We start from the raw sequence: 15,932 nt of genomic DNA, 5'->3' as shown, positions 1-15,932 counted from the left end.
CAAATTAAGGTTGTGTCCGATACACAAGTGTGTCTTATAATTGGGGAATTACGCATATGAACACCAAAAAATCTGAATGGTTTCGGAAGATGAGATGTATTCTGTTTTGCCATAATTTTGACTTTGCTGGCGCGTCCTATAAATGATAACAGAAAATAGCAGAATTTGACCCCAAATTTAAGGGTGCATCCTATATACGTCTTATGTTTGGGTAATTACGGTAATTGATGTCGTCAATTAAGAAGACTCAAATTTGGCAACAGAAGTTGGAGCTCAACTTGACACCTTGATTTGAAATTGCTTTCTAGATGCGCGTGCACAGAAATCCGTAAGCGTGAACTTACCTACGTCTTGATATGGGAAAGCTGCGGAACTTGGCGCTAAGCAAGCTTTTCATTTCGCTCTTGAGCTCCACATTTTTCGTCGTAACTCAAATGGAGGCAATCGCTGGCACGCGAAAGTCGCCCGACAAGAATGTTGGCGACAGAAGTTGGATTCCACCTGCTGTAGGTTACAGTTTTTTTTGTTTTTGTGCGATGGCAGGCATGGTTAAAACGAGCGAAGGCAACATCAATTTTTTGGTTGCGTTTCGCGGCCGCGCGTTCCTGTGGGCTCACGTCCCGAGGGTCCGCCGCGCTCTGCTTCTCCCGCGGGGGGAAGGCGAGGGGCGCGCCGGAGGCCGCGGCGGTTTTCGCGGGGGTTCTGATAAGTGCGGGAGGGGGGGGGCGATCATTTCCACCTGCTCCCCTTTTGATCACGCGGCGGCGTCAGAAGTCGGCTTCGCGAAGCAGCCGCGGAAACGCCGGCTTGCCGGCTTGATGTGTCACAAGTGGCACTTTGTCGCAGCTCTTTTGGTTTGTTTTCTTGTTTTTCGTCTCCGGCAGCTTCTTCTTCTTCTTGTTTTTTTTACAGTGTACAGTGTGCGAGTTGTGATCTGGATTTAGCGCAACGCGGCGCCGTCAGAACTTTTCTCGCTGTTTGCCGTTTGATTCGGGAGACGCTCGTCATCCGAGCCGAGCGCCGCCTGACGTCGCTAGCCGCCCTAAGACCGCCTTCCGTTCGGACTGCCCCGACAATCAAGTTTTTCCACTCGTGAGGCGGCGAAGTGGGAAACCAAATGGAACAATAATGGTACTCGGTGGTTGCAGTGGGTTTGGTGCTGAATTTTTCAGAGAATTTATGTCATGTGTGTCAGGGCTTGACTTATCGTGCCGTTTTTTTGTAAGATTCGCCCAAATTGAATTTAAAAAAGGGGGTTTGACTTTTATCGACCGGGACTAAGAGAAATTAAGTATTGCGTACTAATGTTAGTACCCTTAACTTCGGACTATAAGCGTTTGTGTTAAGGACAGCCCCGCGACGGATGGGCTCGCTCTTTGTTGTAGTGTTTTTTTTCCATTCTTTTCGAGCGCAGAATTGCGCCGTTTGTCGTTTGTCGGTCACGTACGAACGCCACCCAGACTCAAGTCGCGGAACCGCCTCGTGTGCGGGGAAGGCTATTTTTCGCCGAGGTCGTCCCCGGCCTCAACATTGGAAAAGGAGCCGTACGTACGGCCGGCCAATCTCGCAACGGCGCCGTTAAAAGTCTCATGCCCCCGTGCCAAGCAGGTAATTCCTGGGACATATTTCAGGATGGGCCACACCAGTCAGACTGTCTGCACATTCCTGCCGCAGACGGCATACCGTGTTGTTTTTTTTTTTTTTTTTCTTCCCTCTCCGCGAGACAGACAAGCCCCGGATCTGACGGGCCTCCCGCCAGCGCGCCATCACAAAGGCGCCTTTGACAGCAGGTCAGTCGGTTAACCAAGCAAGAAACCGACAAAAAAATACCTCTTACCTTTTCACCCCACGTGATTCCTTAACTGGAGAGGTCCACCCATCCGTACTTTCAAGGTTTTACCGTCGGACTTTTTCAGGCCTTTTGTCCAGCGCCGGCAGCAAACGGGCAAGCGGCTTCGGCCATTCCGAAGGAATAATTGGCTAATGGCGTACCAATGAGCTTCGACTACCCTCTTGTCTGTTATTTGAACAGTCCTCCTTGTTTACACACAGGCATAAGCACACTTATAGTTGCTTATATTCACTTAAATTTATAAGCGCACTTATGTGCCGTTAAATATCTCCCGGGCGGGCGCGCTCCCCGGGCGGGGCGCGCTCCCCGGGCGGGCGCGCTCCCCGGGCGGGCGGGCGCGCTCCCCGGGCGGGCGGGCGCGCCCCCGTGCTCATTATCTCTCCGGTCCAGGCTTCGCTTCCCACAACTCTCCTTTCCCCCCGTGTACCGGCCGCTTTGCATACGTCTGATGTTTAAATGCCGCATTGTTAAGTGACGCGGGGTAGGCCTTTTGCTGACCTGGGAGGTATTTGCCCGTTTGATCGGCGGGGGCCGTTCGGTGGCGGGGACGGCGGAAGAAGGCGATTGTGATGATGCGCCGGCCGGTCAGCAAGGCCGGAGGGGACGTTGCTGACCTCGTACTTTTTGCCGGCGCTCCGCTCTCAGTTTGAGCGTCGGCGTTCTTCGGAATCGTTACGTCGACCCGACCGGAAATAGTTGATTTGTCGCACTCGCCGGTCGCGGGTGTCTTTGGAAACTTTGCGAAGGACTAATGGCGGGGGGCGGGCTGCGCAAACCGCCGACAAGTTTGCGTCGATACCCGGGGACCCGCGTAGCACCGCCTGGCTTTCAGGTCCCAGCCCCTCAAAAAAAGAGCAATATTTTACACCCAAAGATGTTTGGGGCCTTTTCTTAGCCCCCCCACCTTTTGGCCTCCCCCCCTTCAGACTCCATCTCTCCGTCGTTTGCTTTTCTCTTTGGTGTTTGCTCTTGGGGGAACTCTCTCAGTGACCGCGAGGAGAAAAAAAAGAAAAAAAAAACCCTGATCATGAATACTTGATGGACAGTTCCTCCATGAATTTTGCATGGTTGCCGGCCTGTGATGTGGCGAACACTCGAATACAGATAGTGAGCCTCGGACCGCTGACCAGCGACCAAAAAAAACAGTCGTTTGTGGATTTGTTGGTCACGCGGCTTCTCCTGGACTCGCGCGCTTGCAACGAACACCTCGACCCCAGCCCCCCGCGCCCGACCGTTGTATAGCGTGAGATTTCAGCAGGCCTTCCCGCAAATATGGATCGGCTCTCGCGTTTCCAAAAAGTCCCAAAGCATCCCGGGCGCCCCCTTGACTTTTGAACCCGCTTCGGCAGCAAACGCCAAAGGTGAAGCTGCCGATCTGCATCTCTCGGGCGCTTTACGCCCACGCCGATGCCGCTGTAAAAAAAAGCCGGGATGCAAAGAGTTCTCGCATCCGGCGGGGGAAGGAAGGAAGGAAGGAAACTACTTTTTCCTTTGCTTCTTTTCAGGTTTAAGTTTGCGACCGTCCGGTTTTTAACGCAATCAGCGACACGCCAACGCCTCGCTCCGCTGCTAATCGATCGGAAGTTGACGCAACGCAACCGTCGATTGATTTCGGTTGTTCCTAATAGTAGATGATCGGGAACGGCAAGGATGTCCGTGGGTCACTTTGACCCGGGCGTATTTTGTCACCCAAACCTGTCTGAAATTTGTCGTTATTCCCCTTATAGACACACATTTTCCTAAAAATGAAGGCCAAAAGTGTGGTATTCCATTTGACTCCTTTATTAAGTGCGGTCTTTTAACATATACACACAATCATAAGCTCGGTGAAACACGGATGCTGCGCAACTTTGCGTATTTATAGTAAAACGAACTCGAGCTGCGTCGTGAGCAAAAGGAAAAATAACTGCTTGGGGCGCATTCAACGTTACACTGGTGAGGCGTTCACGGACCGCTCACAATGTGGGAAATCTGACACACACTTACGGCTATGAACACAAGAAAATATGGAGAGCGTAGGAGTATGAGATTTGTTGTGTTTTGCTCTCGTTTTTACATTGTTGCCAAAGTACTGGTGCGTCTTATGCAAAAGTGTGTCTTATATAATATATAGGTTTAAAAGAAAAATAACATCTGTCTAATTTTCATGCTGTTGCTAGCTAGCTAATTGATTCTTGCCGGATTACTGCTGATGTGAACGAAGTTCTTATGCGGACACCGTTTTTGGACCGGGCAACTTTCCAGTCTATTCCAGATAATCGAACTTCTTTCTGCTTTCCGAGCGTCTCTGCCTTTGTCGGCTTGAACGGGAAAAGGGAAACGTGGGTGTAAGGGGGCTACGCAAGCCGCTGTGCAAATTTAATGGAAAAGCATGGATTATTCAGGCTGACTAAAGTCTCCCTTGTAGTGTCAAACACTGGGCTGTAGGACATTCTCCACCGTTGGTTGTCCCTGCTAACGCCACTACCTGCGTGCGCACCTCGGAATGTCTTTCATCTTTCCGTCGCCTCGCTTTGAAATGAGAGAAATTACTTTTCGGACACTTCTGGAGGTGAGAGAACATTCGCTCAAAGAGCAACCGGACGCCACACCTTTTTTTTTTTTTCTGTGGATGGGGGGGGGCAGATGGATGTACCAAAAGCGAGACCCAGAAAACTGGGACGTCAAGAAAACTGAGGTTGTCTTTCTACCTTCAATAAGTCTATTCCGACCTTTTTTTGTCACGCAGCCCCTTCTTCCACACATGCCATAATTGCCCAAATATAATATGCGCCCTTAATTTTGGGGTCAGATTCTGGTATTTTCCGCGTTACGGTGTGTAAGACACACCAACACAACAACACAGAACAACAACAGAATCGATCTCGTCTACCTACGCTCTTCATATTTTCTAGTGTTCATATCCGTAAATGATATCTTTTTGTGCGTAAAGTTAAGTGGGGAGAAACTAAATGAATTCCAAAAGGTCATTAATTGGCGTGCGGCCCATGCGGCCTGGCGCGAGACCATCGACGGTTCCGAAGCTTGGATTTTTGGGACTCGCCCATACTTTTGGCCTTCATTTTTGGGAAGAAAAGTGAGGGTACGGTACACAACAAATGTTTGGACTACTCTTGACTCCTTTGTAAAGTTGCTCAGGTCTTTGGCGCACTTTTTGACTCGTTGGCCGTCACGGCGAAGGTGTTTGAGGGCGCCGGCATGGCCCAAATTGGCAGTCCGGCGCCATACGCGCGCGGCCTCCCGCGCGAACGCACATCAGCGCCGACGCGAAGCTTCTCGCCGTTCCACTTTTGTCCTCGGAGGCTATTTTTGATTCGGCGTGGGCTGCCCGACTTTCATGTGGATTCCTGTGTCTCACTGCGTAAATGTCGCCGGCGCTTCACCGTGATCCGCTCTTTTATTTATGGATTGTTTTTTTTCTTCCTTTAATGACGAGTTCCGCTTAGTAGTAAACATCATCCGTGCTGTGAAATGTCAAAACGCTGTGTGGGCTATTGCGGAAAGTTTCTTTCTTAACCCTCGGGACAATTTTGAGCAAGGTGTGCCACCGTCTCGTTATGAAGACACTTCATGCTAGCGTGCGGCCTAATAAGGACATCCTGTAGATACGGCGTGTGTTTTTGCAAGTGTCCGCGCGAAACTGGAGGCACGCGTGTCCGACTATTTTTAAGAGGCCTTTCTCGTCGGATGGCCCCGAGACGCGAGGTCGCCGCAACGGCTTCGAGTAGCCCGGCGTCGCGCGGCTTTTGACAGCTAGCCAAAACTGAGGAAAGTTTTGGAGGCGAGCTTCGCGTGATTGTACATGTAAAAAGCCGCTCTACTAACCAAAAATTCGCGTTCAGAAATGACTTGGGTACGGTAACGCGAAGTCGCGTTGTGATCCGGTCAGCGTCGGGGTTTTTGTTGGGTTTTGATTTGTCTTTTCACATTCTGGGTTGTTTGGTCTTTTGTTGATGTTTTTGTATTCCTCGTTAGCGCCGTTGCATCCACCCGTCCTTGCGTTGGCCAATCGGCTCCCTGTTCCAATTGCGCCTTGTCCAGGTGCTCCCCGCTGTCTTCCTGTTTCCTTTCAGTTCTGGTCGATGTTGCGTCAGTTGTTGAGTACAATCCGGTTAAAAACAAGTACAAGTAATAATAAAATCTCTATCTGCTTCAATAATTCTGTACAATTACGATTTTAATCGACTTTAATGTACGAAATAAAGCCAATAAACTGTTGAACAACTTGGAACCGAAAAACACGCTTGTGTGGATTGAAAATGGAGCGCGTGTGAAAATTGGGACGAGATATTACGCCACTGACGGGACGAAAGGAGCGCAATGAATCAAGAAATGCAAAGAAAAAGAAAACTGGCGGAAAAATTTGGGCAGCGGCGGCAGCGCGGCTTTTCTCTTCCTCCGCGGCATCCTTCTTTCTGCTTTTCATCTATGTCTCCGTTTGGCTGCGGCCCACGAGAGAAGGGGGTCCCAGTCTTAAGGCTGCTGCCTTGTTAGCCGCCAAAATTAAAAATGGATGAACCTGTAGAGCCTCCGCGCCGTTCGCGGCTCCCAGCGAGTGGGGGAGGGGGAAAAGAAGAAAAAAAAACGAAAGAAAAACCTTGATCCGGCTCATCTTGGAAAAGTCAAACCTGTTGGCATTTGATGTTTGGAATTTAATTCGTGCGCCATTTTCAACAAAACAGGACAATTTATTCACGAGTTGACTTTCAAATAATGGATGGATAATACACTTGTTTTTGTTATTTCAAAGGTGGCAAATATATATCAGATTATTATTACATCTGGAAAAGAGTAAGACATTAATAAATAAAAAACATCAAAACTGAAGCAACAATCAGCTCCCTGTTCCAATTGCGCCTTGTCCAGGTGCTCCTTGTCATCTTGACAGAGTGTATTTAGTTTCCTGTTTCCTTTCAGTTCTTATGGGGTCAAAAGACAAGTGAACATGTTCTAGAAGATGGCCTCCACCATGCTTCTTTTTGAATCTTAATTCTCCATACTTTAGCCTTTCCATCACTTTGGTCCACGTTCTTCTGGGTCTCATCAGACCACAAAATGTTTTTGCCATTATTTCTTTGCACAATGCCATCTGTTCTACTTACATCTGAATAACTCTTAAAAAACACATCAAATAAAGTTCGTTAATGAAGAGCTTTAGGCTTTGGGGAGGCCTCAGCTCAACCGGCGAAGGTGCGACTTGGCCTCTTTGCGCTTCCATCTGCGGGGAATCAAGAGATCATCTTTACATAATTCATTAGCGTAAACAGCTTGCAATTAAGACGGCGGCGGCGGCGGCGGCGGCGGCGGCGGCGGCGGCGGCGGCGGCCTCGCTCCAAAGGGGCTTCCAGAGAGAAAAGAAAAATCAACAAATAAGTCAAATCATTTATGTTGAAGGCCCCCTTGGGAGCAATCATGGCAAGGGAAGGGAAACGCGAGCGGCGCCGCCCCTCATCTTCTTTCTTTACCTTTTGCGTTCACGCGTCACAACAACAGCCGCTGGCGCTAGTTGTAGTTATGTTCTTTCTGGCCATTTGCGGCCGAACCATCATGTCAAAAATAACAAATGAGATCAAAAGATGCTTAAAATGTTTTCAAGTGTATCTAAAAATATAGAAATTGTGCTACTATTACAGATACCGGTAATTGTCATGGATACATCAATAATGTTTTTATCTTTAGACAACCAAACCAATCATATCTTTGTTAAAATGAGATTTAATATAGACTTAATATAGAAAATAAAAATTTTAACATTTTGAGTGGGGGGGGGGGCAAATTTTTAAATTATTGCACATGCTCGAAGTTTTTTTTTTAAAATAAAATAATCACAATATTTGCTTTAATATATTTAATACAATATAAATAATAATACTACAATAATACAGAATAAACCATACAAATATATAATCTAAAAAATATAAATGTATGTGTGTGAGTGTGTTTTGTGTATATGTATTTTTTTGAATAATATTTCTATTTGAATTCGTATCTGTGCATGCAGAGCGCAAGGACAAGTGTATTTGTGTTAGCTTTGACGAGGAAGCGGAGGGCGGCCCCCGCCTCCCCTCCCGTGTGTTTGCATCACCCAAGCTATTTGCCAGCCCCCCCCCCCCCGTTTATCTTTTCCCATGTTCTTGGGCGGAGCAGAGCGGGAGATGAAACGGGGCGCCTAACTTTTTGGCGGCGAGGGGGAGGAGCCCGGCCGTCCGTGGGATGGGCCTCCAGCAAAAGCAACAAAGCGTTATTTCATTGATCGAGCGCGTTATAAAAAAGCAGGAAAAAGAGAAAAAAAAAAACGGAAACGCCGGGCGTTCCTCGCAATGGACGGCAGAGTCAATGAAAGGCGACGTCGCAAGCGCGCCGGCTAAATGAATTCATCTGGCAAAGGAAGGTGGCGGCGGGCGCGTCATCTGGGTCGGACCGCTAGGTGCGCATGCCGCTCATTACGGCTAATAAGGCTGCCCAGGAAAGGGGGGGGGGGGGGGGGGGGGGGGGCAGGATGGAAGAAGGAGAAACAGAAGGGGCAAGAGGAAAAAGGAGAGATTTTAAATTTTAATAACACTGCTACGATTTTGTAAATCTTTTCTGACAGAAAAGTCCTCATTATTTTCATGTGCTCTCTGATGGGCCCTCCTCTCTCGCTCTCGCTCTCTCTCTCTCGTGTGCTCAGTCTCTCACTTGCTCTTTCACACTCTGTCGCTCTCTCTCTCGCATTTTCACTCACTCACGCTTCTCTTGTTTTCACTCGACCGCTCTTCCCTCCCTCACTTGTTTGCCCAGTCGCTCTTTCTCTCCCTCTCTCTGTCCCTCTCCCTCATTTTCACTCTCTCTCACTCGCTCTCACTCATTCATGCTTTCTTATCTCTTTCTCAGTGGTTTTCTGGTTTTCACAATATCTCCCCCCTCTCACTTGTTTGCTCAATCTCTGGAGCTCTTTCTCACTCCCACCAACTCACTCTTTCTCTCTTTCTGTCTCACACTCTCTCTCTTTCACCCCCTCTCTCGTTTTGGCTCTCCCCCTCTCATTTGTTTGCTTAGTCTCTCACTCTGTGTCCTCTATCCAACTCACTCATTCTTTCACTTTTTTTCTCTCTTTCTCGCGCCCACATTTTTACTCTCTCTCCCCTGTCTGGTTTTCTCTCCCTCGTCCCGGTTTTCGCTTGTTTGCTCAGTCCCCCTCTTGCTCTTTCACATTCTCTCTCGTTTCCTCTCTCTCTCTCTCTCTCTCTCTCTGCCTGCGTCATGAAATATTGTCAAGTTTCCCTCAAATTTTCCTTGATTTAAGACCCAGCCGGTCCGGCTTAAATCCGTTTGAGCAGACTTTTTTTTTTTCCTTTGAATTTGACTGCCTTCGTGTACGCCGACTTTGTAACGTCGTCATCAAATGTCGGGGTGAAAGGCATGTGTAAACTAATGTGTTTGTTGCTTTGTGAGCAGAGCGTACGTAAAGGACGCTCAGCGCACAAAAGCTGCGACGCGCCAGTCACGGCGGGATGCACGATGCGTGTTTTTGCTGAGCGGGTCCAGGTCGGCTGGGCCCGAAACAGGCGCAAAAGTGTCTCCGGCTTCCACTTGGGCGCGTACGCAAGCGAGAAGGTGGGTGGGGGGGAGGGGCCGGGAGAAGTTGAAGTGTGAAGAACATGCCGCCCGTTGATCCTGTCCTGACACGTGGCGAGACCGAACACAACTTATCAAACCGCATCCGTCCTGCGAGCTTGACAGGTGGGGGACGGAGGCGTGCGTGCGCGCGTGCGCGTGCCAGAGCGAGCGAGCGCGCGGGGCCGGGAGACAGCGTTTCCACTGACTGATCACTTTAATGGAGGGCATATTGCTTGCCGTTGAAAGGGACTGGACATGGACTGCAAGGCCAACTGCTCACTCTCTTCTATTATTTTCATCAATACGTATCGTTGGGATCATTCATGCCATTGTTTTACAACTGCGCTTCTTCAGTCGCCAAAGATCGAAAAATAATATATAGAAATAGAAGCCCTTTTTTCTGCCAAATGGAAAAAATATATGTGCCGTATGTGATTTATTAAAAGTTGTCATGTTTCTGCAGGTATCAGCAAATCTCATTGGATGCTTTTCATGCCAAAACAGAAACGGTGCATATTTCATTTCAAACTAAGAGCAAATGAATTAGAACATGAAACAAGTTTTTTTTGTTTGTTTGTTTGTTTTGTTGTGTCTCTTCTGCACAACGTAGTACACGTTTATTTTGTTTAATTTTATCCAGCTCTGAATTTTTATTTGTGGCAGTTTTCCAGCACGCGAGCCAGAAAGGATTTTGATGAAGAAAAATATTGAATCTTTGAATTTGGAGACCACCTTGCATTTCGTCTTTCCCTCTGTTAGCTCCCAGGCTAAAGCTAGGACGTCTTCCTGCAGGACCCCCCTCTCCCCCGATATCCTCGCGTGCAAAATTAGCATCGGAGCGCACCCCCGCTTTCCCTCCCTCCTCTTGGGTATTTGGCTATTTTCCTGGGATAAATAATCAGAGTAAATAATGCATGCCAACAATTAGCGGCGAGACGCGGCCTCGCTTAACTCCTCCCCCGGCTGCCCCCCCCCCCCCCCCCCACGACCGCCGATCAACGCTCTTCTGAGAAAATTGTGAAAATCAAGACGTAAGCACAAGATGGCGAGCGGCGGTCCGGTCCGGGGTGACTGAGCGCCCCCCGGTGATAAATGACCAGCACCGGGGGGGCTATTCATCTCCCGCTTAGAGGAGTGGACAGCGCGCGCCCCCCCCCCCAACCTCGGCCTCTCCTCCACATGTCAGCAAATGTGATAATTCTCTCATTTGTCAGCGGCAGCCAGTGTGGAGAAGTTTTTTTGGGGAGGCGCGAATGCTTCAACGCTCCATCTGTCTTGTCAACACTTTACCATGCCCCCCCCGCCCTCCTCCAAAGTCAGGCCTGGTCAAAATGTTTTTATAGTAAATTCCATCATTAGTTTGCTGTTTTTATGACTTCCAGCAAACTAGTGAGACGTCTTTTTTTTTTTTTTTCTCCCCGCCTCGCAAATAAACTTTTGGAGGCGCACCTCTGCACTGGCGTGGGACTCGTGTTTACTCCAAGCTTTGGCGCGGTTATTTCTTGACCTCGCGCCAAATTTTGAACCATTTGGTGGGAAGGTTTTCACACGGGGAGGCCACACAGCCGCCAGTGAAAACAAGCGGTCCTCCTCGCCGCTTTCGCGCAGAGACAATTGTGAAAATTGCGTTCCAGCGGGTGGGAGGAGTCGGCGTCGGCTGTTAAATTTCGGCAGGGTGATTTTTCGTGACGTTTCCGACGAAATTTGCCGTTTTGAAGCCTGAAATGATTCCATCGGCGATCGTTCCGTTGGCCCGTTTTTGACCTGCGGAAAACCGCGTCTATGACGTCTAATTCCGTCAACGGCGGTGAATGGGTTCCATGTATTTCACAGCAAGCATTTCTTTGATGAGCATGATAAACATGTTAGCTTTTTTTGTTGTAAAATGCGGCGCCATATGCTAAGCGAGTGACCCGGCCTTTTGTTTTTTCTTTTTTTTGTGTGCGCGTGCGTGTCCGCAGGATCATTCAGAATCGCGTGCTGGTCTTCGTCCTGGGATCCTTCATCGTCCTCACCATCATCCTGGCCATCTATTTCAATCTGCGGGGCCACTGATCCTCCAAAAACACACACGCGCGCGCGCACGCACACACACACACCGGCGTGATGAATAGCGACAAAAAGCCGTGTTGGCCTGTAATTAGGACAAATGCTCTCCATGAATCAAGCTTTTCCAATAGCTGACAACCATTTTTTTTTTTTTAATCCTCTGTCATGCTTGGGCATGCGTCCACAGGGACGGGGATCCATTCAGAGCCTAACCCTTTTTTTTTTTTGGGGGGGGGGGGTCTCCTCGTCCACTCATTGGCGGCAGAGAGCTTGATGCGTGACGGTTGGTCTGAAATTGCCGTGATTGGTGGATGGCATCCAACATTTAAATGGACTTTTTGTGTATAGCTTGCAGTCATTCTGATATTTATTTATAGGAAAAAAAAAACGGTCATCTTGTGCTCAACCTGTCTTTTCCATGGGGGTCAGAAAATGTTCACATCCTTTTTTTTTTTTTTTTTTTTTGCATCACTCAACACATTCAGTCCCAAAGACGTATTTTAACGTTTTTTTTCCCCATACATTCAGTCCCAGGTACTTCATTATTTCTTTTTTTTTTTTTTCAGGTGTTTGGCCAAAGAAAGGTGTAAACACGGCTGACACTAAATGGATTTAAAGAAATAAAGTAATTGATTACTTACTTTATGTACTGACGTGCTATCTTAATCAAATACCTTACATTATTACCTAAAATGGATTACTTTTTGTACTTTAATACCTCAGGTAATCAATTACTTCAAATACAAACATAATGTATCACCTAAAAGAAATTTATTACTTGCTAGTTTAGTTCCCGAAGGAGTCCATTACTAACCTTAAAATATTGATTACTTCAGTACTTTAGTAACTAAAGTAATCGATTACTTTAAATACTTACTACAGGTACTGAAATAAACAAATACGTTAGGTAATCAAATATTAAAGTCCTTACTTTTTGTATTTACGCACTAACGGAATTAAATGTCAGTACACGAGTACTTAAAATTGATTACTTTATTTACTTTATTACCTAATCCATTACTAACTTTAAAGTAATTGATCACTGCAAATCTTTAGTACCTAATCACTTAATTACTGATATACTTCAATATATTAGTACCTAAATTGATTACTTTGTACTTTAGTACCTTAAGGAATCAATTACTAAGCCGAACATAATTGATTACTTGCAGATTAGCGCGGGCGGCGCTAGTAGTTGTACTAACGCTAGCTAGCAGGCTTGCCATTGTTTCTGCTCAATGACTCAAAGCATTTCATACATACGAGTACCTGCGATACAAACTTTTCATGTCCGATACCAATAATGCTTCCTCGAGTAAGATCTCATATCCATCCGATAAGATATCAACGGGAATGTCACATGCTTCATCATTTTAGTCGAAAATGGTGGAAATGTGCTGTTAGCGTGTAGAACCCACCGACACTTTGGCAACGATGTAAAAATTCTAGCAAAACAGAATAAATCATTTTCTTGAAATGTTCATAATTTCTTGTGTTTATATCCGCAAATTAAGATTTCCCACATTTTGAGCTGTCAGTGAACGCCTCACCAGCGTAACATTGAATGCGCTCAACACAGTTGTATTTTTTTTTTCAGTTATATATTCGTTGCTTGTCAAGTGTGCTTGAGATTTCCCACATTGCGAGCGGTCAGTGAATGCCTCGTCTGTATAATGTTATTGCACATCTGTGCGTCAAACCCTGGCTAAAAAAATGTCTTATATTTGGGGAATGACGGTTATAACCGTGGAGTATATTTTGGGAGCTACCTGGAAGTTGTTTTTTTTTTTTTTCTAAAATCCTGTTTTCTATCTCGTGATGTGGCGTGAAACTCGTCCTTTCCCGTCGCGCGGGCGGCAAATTTGAAATTCTAGTCGGGCGGCCCCTCCCCCTGCGCCGATCCCTTTCCCCCACCTCCCATCATCATCTTCAAAGTCCCCCATTAACAACGGACAAAATAGCGTCTCGCGGCACGCTGGGCGGCGCGGCCCCCGGCGCCGCCCAGCCTTGTCATGAAACAGGAAGTGAAGCAGGAAGCCACGTGCATGCGGGGGGCGGGTTAATGACCGCCCGTGCCAGCGCGTGTTCATCCTACCTGCACGCTTTTGTGTTTTGCTCTGTCTCCCTCCTCTCGTGCCCCCCCCCTCGTCCCCCCCCAGCCTGTCAGACGAGCGTGGCGGGCGGCGGCGCCTTCTATTTGAAGTTGTAATGGTGTCAAAAAGTCAGGGCTGACTGACAGACGTCAGTCCCACAGGGCCTCATTAAAAACACCGCCACTTGACAAGGAAATAATTGAGCGCCGGCGACAACCTGAGGGAGGGGGAGGAGGGGGGGGGCAGGGAAGTGTGTGTGTGTGGGGGGGGGGGGGCTGTGCGCCTACTATCCCCCCAGTCTCCTTTTTAGATCTTTTTATTTTCTTGTCATTACTGTCGCCGGCCCATTATCTTCATTAGGCGTAAAAACAGCAAGTTGTTTTGTGCCCCCCCCATCCCTCCCTCCAACATTTTCCCCCCATTAATTAATACCCCACCTTTTAGACTTGTTTCACATAGGTATGCACACATTTTCAAGTGTTTACACTCAGTCCCCCCCCCCCACCACCACCACCACACACACACACACACGCGCATGAAAATTTCGAGCCCCTTCCCTGATGATGTCACGCCACCCCCGTCCTTGGGGTGAATTTTCCAATAAGTGTTTCCACCCCCACCCCCTTTCCCTATCTCGGTTTCCCCTACCAAAAAAAAAACCAATCTGCACACCCTCCCCAACTTTTCATACTGTGCACCTGCTGATGTCATTCCACCCCTATCCTGAGTGGGGCGCTCCGGCTAAAATACCCCTGCTTGAAATGTCAAATGTTTACACCCCCACCCGTTTCCCCATTTCGGTTACCGCTACCAACAAGACCATTAAAAAAAAATTGAGGAAGTCCTGATGTCATACCACCCCAATCCTGAGTGGGGCGCTCCCGCCAGTACATTCTCAACAAAACAAATAAAAAGCTGAGAAATGAATACCCTGCTGCCTGATGTTTTAGTCACCGCTATCAATATTGAATAGTGAATAAAAAAGTGACTAAACTGTGTGAAAGTGGGAAAAAAAATATCAACTGTTGATTATCACTGTTCATTTTGTTGAAATGTGCTTTGTTATCGCGATATTTTGTGACATCGAATCGATCGGTATCCTTTGTGTCCTGTGTGTCAAAATATTGATTGTGGCACTCCATATTGCTGCATTGTCAAAGCGTATCAGTTGTTACTAATGGACCATTGTTTGGATTTGATGTGATTTCTGAATAAAATGTGAAATATACGACTTTCCCTTGACTTACATTTGCCCGTTGTGCTAAATATGTCATAAGTGCCATCCTGTTGATATCACTTTCCTTATAGAATCGATATCATAATATTGTTCCGTCATCGTTTGAATTCAGCTACTTTTAGATTGTGGACGAAATCTTGTTTTTTTTGTTGTTTTTTTTTTCCTTGTATGGTGATACTGTCATATCTTTGAGTCAAGTATCAATCCACTAAAATGGTGTATCTTTTTTGGTATACCAGCATCTAATATCACTCCGTGTTCAGTTACGTCCATGTTCCTTTTTCGATCAGATCATATCGTTTTGCGTCGTCGATGGTGTTATGAGCTGATATCGCTCTATGGTGATACTTTCTTCTCTTTTGATACAGTAGCGGCCCACTAGCATCCAGTATCATTAGTTTTTCACATCTATCTATATCCTGGGCTATCATAGAGGATTTTTTTTTTCTTGAAAATGTTTTTTCTTTTTTTTCCACACCTGATAATCGTTATGTGATACTGCCATTATCGCTTTGGTATCATTTCTCCTTTCGGACCAGCTGGCGGTCGACTTTGCACGCCGACATGATTGTAAATTTCCAAGCGTGAGCGTTGAAAAGGCGGACGGGCGGGCGGGCAGGCCGGCGCCCGTAGATCTGAGCGGCGCGTGATGAGTCGCGACATCTCGCCGCAAAAAAAAAAAAAAAACGGCGAGCCCATCAGCTTTGATGGAGCGCGTTCGCCGTGACGGGCTACTCAAGAGCCGACTAATGAACGGGGGGGGGGGTCCAATTCTGATGAGAGCCAATGGCAGAGCTTGTTTCTCTTGCTTCCTGTTTTGGACTACAAAATTGCATCAACGACTGAAATGGAGACACATTTTCCACTTTTCCCTAAATGGATATCATTTATTGTCACTCATATCATGATACGAGTTTCACTATCGACCGATATCATGATAACAATTATCCAGTATTGCTGTATTATGGTACTATGTACAATGGCGACGTCGGATATCATTTATTGCCGCGCCTAGTGAAACAATATTATGATTCTAGTTTGATATTATCAGTTGATATCGCCGTATCACGATCCAGTATAGCTTTATAATGGTAGTACGCAA

General features: G+C 47.1%; 1 protein-coding gene across 4 annotated transcripts in view; it reads left to right on the top strand.

Moving 5' to 3' along the window:
* The window catches only part of vti1a (vesicle transport through interaction with t-SNAREs 1A), a 91,740-nt gene extending 76,919 nt beyond the window's left edge, over positions 1-14,821 (top strand). For all 4 annotated transcript variants that reach the window (XM_088439739.1, XM_088439741.1, XM_088439738.1 and 1 more), the window contains one exon: positions 11,413-14,821. In XM_088439739.1, coding sequence (XP_088295865.1) covers positions 11,413-11,506 — 94 coding nt within the window. In that variant the 3' untranslated portion in view covers positions 11,507-14,821. The remainder of the gene's footprint in view (positions 1-11,412) is intronic.
* Positions 14,822-15,932: the final 1,111 nt, after the last annotated feature.

Source organism: Hippichthys cyanospilos, chromosome 17 (genome assembly GCF_059441005.1).
Source record: "Hippichthys cyanospilos isolate Australia breed blue-spotted pipefish chromosome 17, RoL_Hcya_1.0, whole genome shotgun sequence".
Taxonomy (NCBI): domain Eukaryota; kingdom Metazoa; phylum Chordata; class Actinopteri; order Syngnathiformes; family Syngnathidae; genus Hippichthys; species Hippichthys cyanospilos.
Note: the sequence above shows the minus strand (reverse complement) of the source record. Positions and strands in the feature narration are given on the sequence as shown.